At 35.0% G+C, this 17,026-nt stretch overlaps 1 protein-coding gene and 1 long non-coding RNA gene across 3 annotated transcripts in view; one reads left to right on the top strand and one right to left on the bottom strand.

Moving 5' to 3' along the window:
* Positions 1 to 17,026, top strand: part of LOC145944696 (uncharacterized) — a 216,568-nt gene that overhangs the window by 55,712 nt on the left and 143,830 nt on the right. The gene's annotated exons all lie outside the window — the stretch shown is intronic.
* LOC145944689 (glutamate receptor ionotropic, kainate 2-like) overlaps positions 1 to 17,026 on the bottom strand; it is a 181,160-nt gene that overhangs the window by 97,057 nt on the left and 67,077 nt on the right. For both annotated transcript variants that reach the window (XR_014426723.1, XM_083053221.1), the window contains exons 5-7: positions 7,395 to 7,570; positions 6,758 to 6,811; positions 6,508 to 6,672 (exon numbers count right to left, since the gene is read on the bottom strand). Coding sequence is in view for 1 of the 2 variants with exons in the window: in XM_083053221.1 (XP_082909347.1) it covers positions 6,508 to 6,672; positions 6,758 to 6,811; positions 7,395 to 7,570 (395 nt within the window). In the remaining variant the exon portion in view is untranslated. The remainder of the gene's footprint in view (positions 1 to 6,507; positions 6,673 to 6,757; positions 6,812 to 7,394; positions 7,571 to 17,026) is intronic.

The raw sequence follows: 17,026 nt of genomic DNA, 5'->3' as shown, positions 1-17,026 counted from the left end.
TATATTAATAAATTATATATAATTTTTGATATTAAAAAATTGGAAAAATTTTACGCATATAAAATGGACACAGTTAACAAAACGCGCGTCAGTTCTTTCGGTCAGGTCGGCGCAGATTTTTCGCAAAAAGATCCCAACCCAGGCCAATGTCGTGCCAGCCATATTTTTGGCCAACCATCCCGCAGTCGCCACAGAACTTACCTTCCCGGTGTGACTACACACTCCGGCTGGCAAATAAAATAATAAAACCTTTCGAGTGCGCGAGATAGCATGATTTATGGCGCCAACAGCAAAGGTTATCCACCGCAGTGCAGAGAATTCAGTGATTCATTGGCCAAGCGGATCGGAGAAGAGTTAGGAGAAATATGAGACAGAAATCTTGACGCTACGGCTGTTCCTTCCCTTTCTCATTAATCCGCGTATTAAGCGAAAATTTGTAATTAATGAGGCCACCGGGTTAAATCTATGTTTTCTAGGACAGCTTACAAATGTACAGCTTTTCCGTTTCCGCCGGAGTATAAAGGAGGGATTTTTTATTCATCGTTGTAATTAATTCTCTCTTCACGATGCAAATCTTTATACTATAATCGTAACAATTGATAACATAGAAAATTAATTAATTAGCTTCATATTTCGAAATGATGAGATTTGCTTTTTTATTTAATTTATTGTTAAATTATATATTATAGATTATATATGAATAAATTAAAATATATCCTTCGTGATGACATAAGTCATGATCTCTGGATCCATACTAAAGGTTTAAATCCATTTATATAAAAAAAGAAACGAGCAATTTATTCAAGATATAGTAATTAATTATTGGCAAGAATTCAAGAAAAATGATAAATTGGGAAGGATCCGAGGACTTTTCAATATCTCTCTTGAAGAGCGCAAAAGTTGTTCGAGAGAGTGAACAACTTTTAGGAAATTTAAGAGTTCGCGCGGAGCGGCATTACATTAAAACGTCCCTAAAACATACAATCTTTTTTATCCGGCAAAGTCGTTGGAGTTTACGGAATCGCGCAATTAGGCACGCTGTTATCCCGACCAACCGCTGGCAGTTTCTTCATCACGGTTTGACGTAGAGATCCCTCTCATTACGCCCGTTACATCAGCGACTCTCGCGCGCATTCGCCTCGCCTCGCGTTTTCCGGACCTAGAAGAGGAGAACCGAAAAAGTTCATCTTGCCTCTCGACGCGGTTGCGCTCGCTCTTTCTCTCTCTCTCTCTCTCTCTCTCTCTCTCCTCGAGAGCGAAGCAGGTAGGAAAAAGAAACAGGCGGAGAGGAAACGCGCTGCTGCCAGTAAGCGCGATCAGTATGCATCTGAGGTTTCCACGTTGATGTAACAAGCTTCTCTCTCCCTTCTTATCCACGTTCTAACCCAAGGTTCTCACTGTTTCCTATTACGTAACAGTCTGCTTTTCTCTCCCTTTCTCTCCCCAGGTTTCCCTCGGTCTATCTACCCTCACATCGCGCTTCTTCTATGTATTGTATGTATGTATAGAGCACTTTTCTTCTGGTAACCACCACCCACATCTATATTTCCCCCCCGTTGAAGTTTCTCTTCGAATTCGTGGCGAGAAGAGGGTCGGGGAAAGGCTAACCAGGTATGCCCTCTACTTATCTCGTCGGCTGTTTGCTATAGAGCTGGAGAATCGCCCACTTCCTTTTCTCTCGCTCGGTCTCCGAGAGCCTAAACTGCGTTCTCCTTTTTTTTCTTTCTGCTCCCTCTTCCCTAGCTCCGCCACCACCGAGCGTTGATTGTGGTCGAGCTTTTTGTGCGGCTTTGCCGGAGTTAACTCGGTCGTTTAGCGACGCGGAAAAGGAAGGTGGCGGTTGACGTGAGAGAACGTGGTTGACGGGGGAGGAAGGAGGGAGGAAGGGGAGCGGAAGAGGGTGGACGACGATGTATCCCCCGAGTGGTGTCGAAACAAAAGCCGTCGTAGGTAATTTTACCACGTAGTAGTCTGCGACTCGACGACGCGAACAGGTTGTCCCCCGACAATACAGAGACGCCTGACAATTTGAGAAAGAACGAGAGCCTCTATTATTCGGTCGAGAAGAGAGGCCGCGACAAGATCTTAAATTTCGATCGGTCGATCGTGCTTTTTTTATAATTATTGATTGTATAAAAATAATTTTAAAATAATTTTAAAATCGATTTCAAAATAATTTCAATATAAAGTCAGAGCGTGCTAGATGAATGATTAAAATATACGCGGATAATTGAATTTTTACACACGAGATTAAAACTAGACAGACCTTGAAGAACTTGTCGCCTGCGCAAAGATAATCACTTTTAAAAGCGAAAGGAAGTCGTAGAAAAGCACGAGTATCTGCGCCCATTTCGCTAACGAGATAAAATAGTAATAACAGTCGAGACTAGCCTCTGACTGTTTCTTCTTCATCTTCGACACCCTTTCGTAACCTTTTGGTAAGATTATAAAAATCATAAAAAAGATATAATATTTTTACGCTGCAATTTTACGTGCGCAATAATTACGTAACTTATCTTATACCTTATATTGTTGTAGAATATATATATGTAATATATTTTTCTGCCAGCAATATATATTCCGAATTTTGGCTTCTCTTTCGGTTTAACTTTTTCATACAAAAGCGCATCTTAAATCTCTCCTCTTCCTTATCTCTGGCAATATTCCCGGACAATTGTAGAGACATTAACTCGAGCTGTTTCGTTGATATCCGCCGATATCGTCACGTTTTATAACACTTTTGCGAGCAATTAAAGCGTCCTTGAATTGCTCGTAACCGCGCTGCCTAATGTCCGAAATTCCGACAAAGCGATAAACGCGGAAAATTCCGCCAGAGGACAATAATCTTGAATTCGAGAACCCCAAATGCAAAAAAAATGCTACACAAGATTGTTTCTTTGGTGGATATTCTTTTTTTAAATTTAATTTTTTCTATCTAAAGACAGCAAAATATATTATATTGCTTATCGAGATTAAAATAAGAATGCGTTTAAGCAGTTAATTGAATTTCGCAGCCCGTTTTCTGACAATGAGTATATATTACATTCGAATATTACGCCTCCGCATTATGCAACCTCTGGAAAGTTTAACGGCTGTAGCGGAAGTAATTAGAGAACTCTTTTTCTCTCTTATGGACCCAAACCCGGAAATTTTCTCATGAATTGTAAATGCGCGACCAAGTTTTTTAATCTCAGTATCGCATCTGGAAATTTAGATTGTTTATTTACAATTCGCTCTAGACTCGCACGCGACAAACGGAAGAGGATATTTCGATTATCCGAAGAATGAAGCATCGCGTGGGATTTATTCGAATCTGTAGAACTTCTATTTTTCTCTTTCCTCCGCGGGGACGCGCAGCTAAATAGCACGAATTAAGTTTATTACGAGTTATAAATTGAAAAAGAATTATTAAATTATCTCTTCGTATCTTCTCAGCTGAGAAGTGCATTTAAGGATAAGAAAAAGATTCTAATAAGTTCTAAAATATTTCAGATTTAAACGTGACGTTAATATGACTTTAAACGACGCGAAATGCTCGACTGAATAAAAGATCATTTCCCTTCGTCCTTTCCATCACGGACTGAGCTAGCGAAATAGGAAAATTTCCTTAGAAATGCATATTTTTCCGAAAAAAAGGTAAATATGCATTTCCAAGAAAATGTTACTCTATCCTCTCCCGGGTGATCGTTCGGACAAAAGGATCGCGCTTTTCTCTCCAACCTGAACTGTGCGAATCCCCCTCGTGGTTTTGTTATACATGCAAATAATTCTTCAGAGTGCCTGAAATGTCGGCCCTCCGAGCGTACGAGATTGGAGGGTGCGAAAAATAATAATAACCGTAAAAAAACGCCTGAGGTATAACGCGATTATTCCTGCGCGGAATAACATCGCTTTTATTTGAATTATTAGTGACGATTTCGAAGGGACCTTCGCGCAAACGTTTTTCGCGTATTGCGCTCGCGAAATATCTTTTCCATTTATCGTAAATATCGAATATTTTGCTTGCAAATCGAAGAGAATTTGACGTTTGTAGAGAGAGACAGAGAGAAAGAGAGAGAGAGAGACGAATATGTCCGTGCAATTTCGTGATGCGAATCGTCCACATGTTTGTGGAAATCCGGCGCGAAATCACGCGCCTGGAAAATCGATTTATTTATTCGGGTTTCAATGCCGGGAAAGGATTATTTGCATTCAAGCAGCCACGACGCGCGGACAGAGTAAATGAAGTGATGTACCCTGTATTATAATCGCACGAACTTATTTCAATATAATTGTTTGATTTTAATATTTTTTTTTATAACACATTAACTATTGCTATAGTGTATGCTTATGAATATTATCACTCTCAACGTTGTATTGTTGTATCGTTGGACAAAGATTTCTATTTTTATATCCATGCAATATGTAAACTAAACGAAAGAAAGTATAAGAATTTTGAGAACAAAAGAAGAGTCTCTTAGATCCCGAAACTTGAAAATTCAAGAAGTCGAGACCAGGGACTTAAGAAACTGAAGATGCAAGTCTCTCACAAGAGAGCGGAGATAAAACAGCTTAGAGTTGAATATATAGAATAATTCCGATCCTATATATTCGGGAATCTAAAGATTTATATAGAGTATAGAGATATTCAACTAATTAAAAATCAGAAAAAATGCAAAGAAAATTAAAATTTATAAAAAATTCTAAGCTCGTGAGATTTCGATAAATTGCGGAAGCTGAATGAAATTATATAATCTTCTTGCTTCATTGACACACTAATTAACCCTTCTATCAATGCATAATTTTCACCTTCTCATCAATGTATGGGTACCCGGTTATCAACTGCGTGTTTTCGACATATTACATTGTGATAATATTTTTTTTATAGCTGCTGGGCATAGGACATTTGTTTTTTTATTATATTTCAGGAGGTTTTACGAAACAAAATTAAAATACAAAGCCTTTTGTATTTTGTTTTGAACGGAGAAAAGTTCTCATTTATTTTAAAATTCGGATACCCGAGTACCTGTTCATTGAAGAAGGGTTAATGCAGTTTACGTGCACGCATATGATAGGAAACGCGACGACAGGACTAGAAGGGAGTTTCGCGAAGTCGCGACGACATTCTGATTTGCATCTAAATTAGAGAAAAAAGCGTTAAGCTTATTCTTTCACGCGTTGTTCATGAATTTTTGCATACATATAGCGAATGTTATCGCGTAATTCTCTTATACGTCATCAGGCAAAATAGTCGCGTCCTCCTTTCGAGTTTCTCCTCCGACATATTATCGGTTATAAACTGATCGATTAATTTTCCCAAATAATAGGCATTAATAAGATAAAAGCATCGCGATTAATTTTCTCAAATAACAGGTATTATATAAGAGGAATGTATGTTTATCAAATCGTTCTCATTTTTCTCATATAATGTGATGAAAAAAAATGTCATTTGAACGGACATATAAATGTATATCTCCTGTTATCTCAACATATTGCGTATATATTATTCCATTAGCAGAATTTTGCAACAACGTCCTTCGGATAAAATGTTATACAATTTAAAGGCAAATGCGATTTCTTTTTTCATATGCATTACCAGAAACTCATACATCATAATTCAATATAATCGAATCGACTAGAGAAATTGTGTCTCTGTACGAAAGTACGAAGACAAGCGCTGAATTTCCATTTTCCGATAACGCAATATTTGAATACTTTGCGAGAAGGAGAGAGAGATAGAGGTTCTACGATAGAGTGCACTCTCTATTGATAAATCAGAGATAATAATAAAATTGGAACAATTCTCCGCAGAGAGCGGGTGTATTTTATCTTCGTTTCTTTTTTTTACAATCGTTTGATTGCAGTTTATTACAAGCTTGTTACGTGTAAAGGGAGACGATCTTTCCACTTTTTCAAGAAAGAAGCAATGACTATGTTGTAAAATAATGCGTAATTCTATTCCGCGACGCGTAAACATGTACTTCGAATGTAACTTCCTCTATAAAGCATCCCCGATAACGCGTTGACATATCGACATAACGCGACAATAAATTGTTACACCTTTCATCGAGATCATGCCAATCTGTCAAAGGCGCGATATCATTTGGCTGCCGTCTCGCGAGAAATTATAGCCGACGAGATGTTATCGCGCGAAATGAAAGCGCGAAATATCTCGATAGACTATCCGTTACACTTTATGAATACGATGCGGAAAATAATATATCGCAATTTTTTCTCACTTCGAAAAAACATGTATTTCTCCGAAAAGGTATGAGAAATTTTTTTTTAATCACAAATACAAGATATATATATTTTCCGATAAAAATTGCGCGAAATCGCTGGGTATAAAGACATTGGAAAAAAGTGTCAAAATATTTCACAAGGAGCGATAAATTATGTCTAGACTCTAAATTCTTAAATCGAGAATCGCAAGTGTGTATGTTTCCCTGTTTTTTTTTTTTTTCCTTCGCCATATCTCGCAAGCGCGCGTTATATGTATATGCATTTCTATAAACACAGAGAGCTTACCTGAATGATTCTCGATTTATTGAGAATCGTGTTCCCCGACGGCTGATAGCGCTCCATGTCCCTCAGGATACTACGTACGCCGAGATCGTCCGCGTCGACCAAACGAAAGGCAGTGATATTGACAAAATTGTACTTGAAGTCCTCGAGGTCGAAGGTTTCGATATCCTATGAGAGAAGCCGAGCGGGTGAATCGAATCGCGGACCAAAGTAGATCTTTCACTGTGCGTTTCAATATCCCTAGGGTACTTACGAAAGTCGTGAAGAGGTAGTGGTACTTGTAATCATTCATCTGCAGCTGCAGGATCTGCAATGTATGCGAAGCGATACGGTCAGCCACTTTCGCGAAATAGAATATATAAAATATCTCTCTCTCTCTAGTAAGTTTTGAACTTTCGAAACCGTAGTAGGTACTCTAAATTTTTTATCACAGACAAGTTCACAATTCGCGACGCACAATTGAGTTTTATTTCTCAAATAACGTTTTCTTTTTAACGTACTTTGATGAAAACAATAAAAAATATTAACTCATTATTTAATACTTTATAATTCAATTTCTACTTCTCATTTTTTCAAGCTAACTTTTAAAATAAACTTCTTTTAAATGTATCGCAATTACTATTTTTATTTAAAATATCTATTCGCCCTATATATATAAATTGATATATAGGAATTATATTATTATATTACATTATATTATATATTTATATAAATATATAATATAAATATATAATTTATGATGTAATATATAATATAATATATGTATAAATAATATATGTATATTTAAATATAGATATAAATGTCTAATTAAATCACCTCATAATTTAAAAATCACTCAAAGAAAAGTTATAAATTTCGAAAGTGTAATAAATGTAAATAAAGTGATTTACCATTCGTAGAAAATGATGCATGTGCTCGGGCCTCGTGTCCACAATAAGATTCTGAAACTCCTTGCTCTTCATCTCGGAGAGGACCTGTCTGTACGAATTAGGATCCGCCTGCCTGATACTGATTTCGATCTCACGGATTCTCGGTGATCTCACCAGCTGTCGCAATTTCACCAATCCTGAAAAAATCGAAATAAATTCACATTTAATCTCTCATCAAGTGTCAATAATATACAAAATATGTATCGATGTCTCTGAAGTGGAGACGAGACCAGAATCTTTCGCGATAACGTTGTTGCGAGAGAATCGCGTCCGAACGAATGTTCGTACGAATTATTAGGTCGGTCGCTTAATGACACGGAAACCCGTGAATCGCACTATCCGACGAAATCAATACTCTCCCCGAGCGCCTAAGTATAATCAAAGTATCCGACTTGCGGGTCTTCCGGGGAGGCGCGGGTACCGTTCTAAGTTATTACCGTCGGGAATTTTGACTCTCGTGATTTCGGAAATGGACAGCGACGTTCCGACCTGCCAGTTCTCATCCCGGACAAGAAGGACAGATGTCGGGATAATCTGTCAAACTTCGCGAATATGCAAACGGTCTGTTAATACGCTCGAGTTTGCAATATGTTCGCATATATTGATTCGTATTTATATAAATAGATCGCATATTTTATGTGAACTGTAATAATAAATCATACAACTCTGAACGCAATTTTGACTTATTTTATTCGTTTTAAAATTTTCTTTCGAGATTTTATAAAAATAAAATTATATGAATTATTAATTAAAATAATGATTTTAAAAATCAGAAATTTTTATTTAAAATATTACAAATTTTTGAATTTGTGTTAGTCATTTCATGTGTTGTATATATTATTTTTTATATTATTTCAAATATTATTTTAATTGTTATATGTTAGCAAGAAAAATAATTGGAAAACGGCTAAAATATTTATTTCCCTAATAACTATCTCGTCTAACTAATGTCAATTTATAAACATAATTAACATAGTTTAACAAAACACAAAAACAGAGCTAAGATACATAAGTCATAAAATAGAAAGATAAATTTTTTTAAATTGAAAATTTTTCTAGTTAGGTTTATATTTTTTAAAATTTTATATATACATCTTTCATAGAAAAAAATCGTAAAACTTTTCAAACGAGTCAATGGAATTCATGTAAATAATGTTCAAATATTTATTGTCCTACAAAAACAATAATTATTTGAGTTGATTATTTAAAATTTCTAGCAAAAAATACATATTTATAAAAATTTGTGATTTGTGAAATCAACAAAATATTTTAAATATGTTTTTAATTAATATGCAAAAAAAAAAAATATTTTATATTAATTATTTATCCAAGAAGAGAGCAAAATAGGACAATAGTTAACTAATAATATAAGTAAATATATTTATTTCCTATTTTAATAAATTTTTAATTAAAATTGTATATTTAAAAAATTAATATATTTAAAGTTATTTTATTTTATTTTTATTAATATTATTTTATTTTAAATTACTACTTTTCGCGCATACTTTTCTAACAATAAAAACGCAATATAGCGTGCCACTTTAAAGTAAAATGAAAACGTAACGTCATCATAATTAAAAGCTCTTTTAAAAGAACAGTTTAAAATAACTTCTGACAAAGAAACGCACTTTCTCATGCATTTCGTTCAAATGTTAGCAGTAATTAATTCAGAGACGCGCAAGAAACCGAGTTTAATTGAAGCCGTGTCGACGGTAACTAGAGTAAGACCAATGTTCTCTCATGTAAGCAGATTTTGCATCCTAAGGGACAATACACCGGACGACTATCTCGGGACAACACACTATGAATATACACATATACCGTACAATAGTTTGAAGTTAAGCTATGCTCTACACCCCAACACTATGATAGTCGCAAGTATAGTGTCTCTTTGCGATGTATCACGTCGTACCTGAAGAAAGCGGTACCGTATGATAAACAGAGTGAGTTATTTTCATGAGTGGTGTAAAAAAATTCGACCACTTTATGAAGAATAAACAATTTACCGATAATTGCGACTTGATGATTTGGCAAATGTGCTGATAAAAAAATCGTACGTTTTTTAAAAATTATTTTAATTACAAGAGCATTTCGGAGCAAAGGATGGGTAAACTGCAGAACGCGCTGCTGCTTGAGTTGAGAATAATAAGTAAAATATTTCTCGCGGTTTGCGGCGCGACTCGTTGCAGCTCAAATTATTAACACTCCGCGTGCAGTCGGGAGCGGACTTTCATGGGAGTCGTTTGAAACGGCGGTTTTAATTAAAATAGCATTTCAAGCGTTCCGCTGCACTTCGCAATTTAACAGGCGACACACGAGAGAGCGAGAGAGCGAGAGAGAGAGAGAGAGAGAGAGAGAGAGAGAGAGAGAGTGGCACCTCTTATGAAAATTGACATGGCGAGGAGCCATAAAGTGCGATGCATTATCACGCGAGTTGCGTTTCACAAGGCGGGTTACAACTGGGACGACGATCCGTGAGCATCAATCAAAGTGAAAGAGCGGGACGTCGTTTACGATCGTACACGACGAGAAACATTGCGCGTTGTTCGTAGATTGCTACGTAGGAAATTGGCATTGCCAGACTTCATGTATGTTATTTGAGGACACCGAAGAGAGGAAGATTGTGTTTCTAGAGAGCGAGCACAAATGTCACATGTGGTATGCACGTGATGCAATTTCTCATTACAACCAGAATATCTCGGAATATAAAATGGAAATAATATATATTTGCAAAATTATTATAAAATTTAATTCATATTTATATAAGATTATTACAAAATTAGTTATAATTAGATAAGATGTAATGAGAATTATTAATAACAAGGAGGCCGCAAAAAATACAAAGATTATATACATCATTTAGTATATTATTAGGAAAAGAGGAAGAAAAAGAAATTATTTTTCATATATTTTATACATATATAAGCTAATTTGGGGACATTTCATGTAACAGATGTCGATGTTTGGATAAAAGGTGCAATGTCGTGAAAAATGTCAAAAGCATGTGATGAATGCAAAAGAGAATTGGGTTTTATTTATGGCAATTGCGTGCTTAGATGATTTTCTTTCAGTCATATATAACTGCATTTTTATTTCGCTTTAAAAGTTACATGTAGTTTTGAATAAATTAAGTGTTATATATTATTTCAGTATTATATACAAATATATCTGAATTTCAAATAAATATGCAGATCCTTCTTAATACAGAGTGCTTTAAGGAATACCAAGCAAATTTATTATTAAATAATAAATTGTAAAATAATAATAAAAAGTAATAAAAATAAAATAAAAATACATTTGCTTTTAAATAGAAAATAAAATTAAAAAAGTCTTATAATTTCTACTCTCTTTTGTATATGTATATAAAATAAAGATTAAAGTATCTATTTCATGAAACACAATATAATATTGACCAATTAATTCAGGATTATTATTTTTATACATATTAGTGCGCGCGTCTCGAGATGTACATAAATTATCTTAAGTAAAAGTATCATCGATGTTATACAAATCTTAGAAGATTTAGACCTATATTGAAATATAATTGATTGCATCGTTTGTAGAAGACGCGGGACGAGAGAAAAATTGCGGACTAAATGAAATGCGACGGCACTTATCTGACGACATGGATAATTTCTCCGGGGAGTCTGAGAATGCACGGAGACATAGGGTATTTCCAACGGGGAAACAGATTATTACATCGGTTTTTATACACACTCTAATGGCGGCCACTTACGATCCGTGCTCGAAATGTCGATATGCCCTCTTGCCTCGACGATATAGTATATTGCGCTGAGTCGGCGCGCGCGGAAGGAAGCTGTCAACGACTCTACTTGCGTCCTCCTTTTTCGCTTCTCGTCTCGAGTGGATCGCCGCGATGACAGACGATCGAAATAATTGGATCGTCGGCTGTCTTAAACATGCGCATTTTAAGAGGAACGGCCGAATGAATATTAGAAATGCGAGCGAGCGACTGTGACCGAAAGATTTCATTTACATGCGCTACAAAATAGAATATATAAATAAATATAACTATATAATATATATGTATATATACAGAGTGTCCGATAATAATCGTCCTATCCATCGTGTGTAGGTAGAGCGAATTAAATTGAGTACAAAAACCCGTTTTGCGGTTTTCACAATAATTAAGGAGAAATTTATTAAAAAAGATCGGTCAATCCGTGCATAATATATATGAATATATACATATATATATAAAAGTTTTTGTGTGATTATGCAAAAGATACTTGGTGACGTTTTTAATAATATGCCAAGAAAGTAAGAGAGATACAACTTTTCTTGCGCTGTCGCAATTATATTCCGGCAAAAAGAACGAAGGAAGATGTAACAATTGCTTTCGTAAAATTTCCCATGAAAAGCTGCATAATTTATTCCTTGGAATTTACTGCAATGTTATATATCATATTCTTAAGAAAGGAATATCTCGTAAGATTTTCACGATCTTTTTAAATAGAGACTAGAACGTAGACTTTGCTTTTTTCTCGCTACTCATTCCTCGGCGAAAGCAACACAAATAAATTTAACCACCGCGCGATTAACATTAAAAAAGATACTATCAAAATATGCAATCAATGCGATGATAGTCTTTAATATGATTTGCAAATTCTAGAGAAGAGCATTTAATTTTCTCTGTTTTTTAAAAACATTCGCATTAAATTAATAAAATTACATACTATATAAATAATTAACTTCTTTAAGCTGTAAAATTACACGTTCAATGACAAATCCTTATCGAAACTAAATAAGCCTATATTAAGAAGCCTATATTAAGATAATCAATTGGCACCTTAATAAAAAGATAACAAGAATCTTCGATACTATCGACTTTACTTTTTTAAAGAGTGAATTTTATAATGGTCAAAATTAATATGCTCTGCAATATTGAGAATTAAATGAATTTTTCTTAATCCCTCATTTATGTATGTATTCAAATTTTTTAATTACTACAGTAATAATAAAAAATAATATATTAATTCCTCGAATGTCATATGAACTTCAAATCGAGATCGCCATTCTTTTTAACGAGAAACGCAGAGCGAGAATAAAACATAGAATAAAAGCGAAAAAAAATTTTTCTTTTTCTATTCCCTTTGGGTCACAAATACAATAAATAGAGTTTAAAATGCCAGTTGTTGAAACATGGCAGCATATTGTTGAGAAGAGGGAGTTTCATCCCAAACATGAATGTATTAAAATACATAAAACAGAGTGTAATAACAATATATAAAAATGTTGTAAAACAAAAGAAGTAAAAATTCAAAACATCCGTTTAAATACTCTAAATTTGTCATAATCTGAATCTGTTCGTTGATTCGATAAAACTATTTCTGTGGAATTATGCGAGTCACGGATTTAAATAACAAATTTTATTTCTATTTTTATCTGCATTCAACCTGTCGATTCTCTTTATTATTACGCCATTTCTCTCGTTGTTAACATAATAAAATATTATATTAACAACGTTGTCTCTCTGTTTATTCACCGCTGATCGAAGAAAAATATCTAAAACACGCACGTGACGAGATAAACTCTCATTAAGCCCCAAGGATTCCAAAAGACTCGTTTTCGCAAAAAACTTTGCTCATCCCGTCAAGATTGACCGGTCATCTCTGTGACAAGAAATATCGAACTTCAACGATCGCCGAGTTATTCGAAAAGTTCCCCGAGACTTTCCCTGCGTCTAGGAACGAGCAAACTCTCCCTCTCGGATTTTCCTTGTGATTTAACCATCGTGTAGGACACACACATGCACTCGATACTGGACACGTTTCGCAGGGGGTCGTCCATAAAATTCTCATTACGACGGGGGGCAACGATTTCTCCCTCACGCGTGCAAGGACACGTAACGGAGGATGCACTTGCTAAGGACCTTCCGCAAAATATGGCAGCGAACGCGTTCCGCTTCTTCGCGAATTCTTTGAACTTTCTTGTAATTACCGAATTATAACGCTCAGATCGTGCGAAGAATATTGACGGGGGGTTTCGCGCGTTTAAGAAAGAAGGGAGACCTGTTTGCCGAAATTTGAAAATACGTGAGAGAAATTATCGATCTTCCTCTCACGACGATATTCGTGATACGTGAGAGAAATGACTGATTAACATATGCGAGGCGGATAATTCTTGAAATTTATAATATATAACAAAAAAGAAATAAACTATGCGATTTAAGAGAGAGATCGAAATACTAAATTCTGCAAACCATAATATACATATATATATATATTGCATGCGTTATTCGTTTTATTTAAAAATTCAGTAATCGATATGTATGAGATGCGATTTTATATAAATAAATTCAAGATATTTTTTACAATTTACAAAATAAAATGAATACGGTTTACATAAAAGACAGAATTTTATATTCTCTTCTCTTAATATTCTTTTTTTTGGGGGGAAACTATAGACAATAGTTGAGGATCGCGCCTTGAATTCTATCAAAGGAAAAGGAATATTTGTAAGCAAGTTAAGTACGAGATGCTCGAAGCTTCCCGTCATATAGATTTTTGCGAAATACCGCTAGGCTGTCACCTTCAGTGGTTATAAAAATACGACATGACCACGCCGCATCTGGTTTTGACGGATCTCACGTAAGAAAGATTTGACGTTTCCCGCTTGAACTAGCAAACTTTACGAAGCGAACGTACTATAGAATAAGAACAAAAGTGTCTCTCCCCGCAAGCGGAATATATTTCTCTCGCGGATAATATGTCGAAGATAAAGAGCGCATGCGTGGCATTAAAAATCTTCCTACACTTTTATTAAAAATATTTTACGAGCTCGCTCTTGTCATTAATATGTCAAAAATGTTAATAACATCTTCTTGCCAATTGTTCTCTTATATAGCTAAACACGAAATAAATTCCTGGCAACGTTACGTCGTTCATTTTAAATTTATTCGCAATGCATAACCGATGACATCCGATAATATCCGCGAAATATAAAAATTTCGCCGATAAAAGTTCCGAGTTGCCGTGCAGAAAAATGAAAAATATGCCGCGCGAAAACTCTCTCGTGGTTCTTTTTTTTTTTCATCATTTTGCATTGAAATATAAAAATGCAGGGTCGCGCGTGCGTTCACCGTGACGATTCGTCCTTCCGCCAGTGACTCCATTATTCTGGGGGTTTCGCGAGGAATGTGGTGGATATGGTGGAGAACGGGGTGAGGAAAGAGGAATGAGAGAGAGAGAGAAGATGGACGCGGAGATGATTGTTCGATGGGGTGAGAGGGAGCCTTAAAAGTTTCACAATGGACCGTGATGGGCCGGGTTGAAGGTTCATTGGCGATTCTCGGGATGTAAGGAGACGGAATCAGGTTTCGGGCGGGATTACGAAGCAGGCTCGTTTCGGCTGCGCGAGACGAGATCTGGTTCCCTTTATCCTTCTTTTTCTGCGCGGAAGAGAGAGATAGAGAGAGAGAAAAAAGGAGCAAAAGCGGAAAGTACCGTCATCCCTGTACAGCGTTTTGAATTTTCCTCCTTCTTCCTTGTATCCACGAACACATCTCTCCTAGAGATGAATGGAGGTCAAACTTATTACGATCGCGTAGATTGAAAGCTCCGAACGTCGAATTAATCGTGAAACATTAATCCAGGTGGATGGTGGTTTTACTTCGATGGACTCCGGATGTAATTACGACGACGTCGGAATCTCGCCGCCGACTTGCCGCTTGAATAATGTCTGAGAAGCACGGCCGTAATTCAGTGCGTATATAAAGGGAGGCGCGCGTGGAAAAATGTTCGCTTAATATCGCGTCATATTATATCCCGGTATATATTATCTCGTTATTCCAATCGGCAAACCTTTTCAACGCTTCCTTTTTCGTCCGTATATAATTTTAAAAAGGCTCCTAACAAGGTATTTTAATGCTGTTTGATCAGTCTGACGCAATAGCGGAATATAAGAAAACCATAATGCTTGTTTAATTATTATATATATTATATATTATATATAAAATTATATCTATATATATTATATAAATTATTTATATAATTATTATATATATTATATATTATTATATAATAATTATACATAAAGAAAAACTTAAAAAAAATTAAATCACAAATTATTGCATAAAGTTGCATTCGTAAATAATGCATATAATTTATTTAAAACGTCTCTAAATATATTAATTATATTTAATAATAATTTAAATTATATATGATAACAATTTAGATGATAGTGTTAAGTGACATTTTGTGATACAAGTGGGTTAGTGAATCGTGCATCATCCTGTCGACAAAATCGGATAGAGTAACTCTCGCTTAGTCACGATTTCTGTCTAGTTCACCATTAACATCGTGCAGATCTATTATGTATATATATATATATATATATATATATATATGCAGGAGAACTTGACGTTGATATTACACCGTGCCACAGGACACAGGGCTTCATTGTAAAGTCTATTCACTGTCTGCCAACGAGTTATGGGGGAGAGCGTTTATTGTGCGGAAGAGCAAGGTTTCTAATGCACTGACTTGATTTTGCTCGTTTTGCGTTAATGCGTGATCTCTCTTTATCTCTCTCTTATGTAAGCGGAAGGAACTCGATTAAATTCGAGAAGATAAGCGCATGAATGGATTTGCGACATAAGTACACTCATGTAAATGTCTTAGTGTACGCCTGTCGAATGGAGTAATTATTACATTAACTTAGCTACGTTTCAATGACAACTTTGCCTCGATTTAGGTAAATATTTTATATATGATTATATATCAATCATCTGATCTTTTATTATACATAGAATTCAATAATATAATATGTCATTTATCCTCATACATATTTAAATTGGACAACAAAATATTTATAGGAATGCTGTTGAGAATTCTCTTATGGTATAGTATATCCGAAATTCTTTGATATTCTCTATACGTACTCTATGTGAAATTCCATTTGAAATTGCGCAAGAGGCAAAGATGTTTGAACTTTTCGAGGAAGACCAGAATTGATATTCCGTAGAAGTCTAAAAGTATACAAGGAATAAGGAGGATTGTAGAATTCTTCAAGCATTGGCGATCCGCCAGTACAGAAGCATTCACAAAGCGACTGTATAAAATTATAAAGTGTTATATATATGATGTTTAAATTAGTTTAATGTTATTTGTAATAAACAAGGTGACTTGTAATTAGTGATACAATTGAGAAAGTAACGATTTTACGTAAAACAATAAATCGATAAAATACATTTTTTTGTATGAGACTTTATTTTCGAAGATGTTAGTTAAAAATTGAAAAATTGATAATATATTATGCTTGTGACAAAGTCAAGTTTAAATAAAAGCGCAAATATATTATTAATTTTCTAAACTTGGTAGTTATTTTTTTCAATAATAAAACTATATAAAAATATTTTATTTACATATAATTATTTATTTATTTGATAAAATACAATGTTAAATACGCGCTTGATACCTGCTCTACCTTACATTCTTGCATAATGTTCTACCTTAAATTCTTGCACGAGCAAAATTATTCGAAATGTGCAGGAACATCCGTCGGTTGATTAGATACGATGCGGCGATTTGCGAAGCGCGCAAAGTAGACAGTAGTTGTTACTTGGTCGGATA

The sequence above is a fragment of the Prenolepis imparis genome, unplaced genomic scaffold (genome assembly GCF_030444845.1).
Source record: "Prenolepis imparis isolate NDT839.2.m4 unplaced genomic scaffold, iyPreImpa1.0 SCAF_13, whole genome shotgun sequence".
NCBI lineage: Eukaryota > Metazoa > Arthropoda > Insecta > Hymenoptera > Formicidae > Prenolepis > Prenolepis imparis.
Note: the sequence above shows the minus strand (reverse complement) of the source record. Positions and strands in the feature narration are given on the sequence as shown.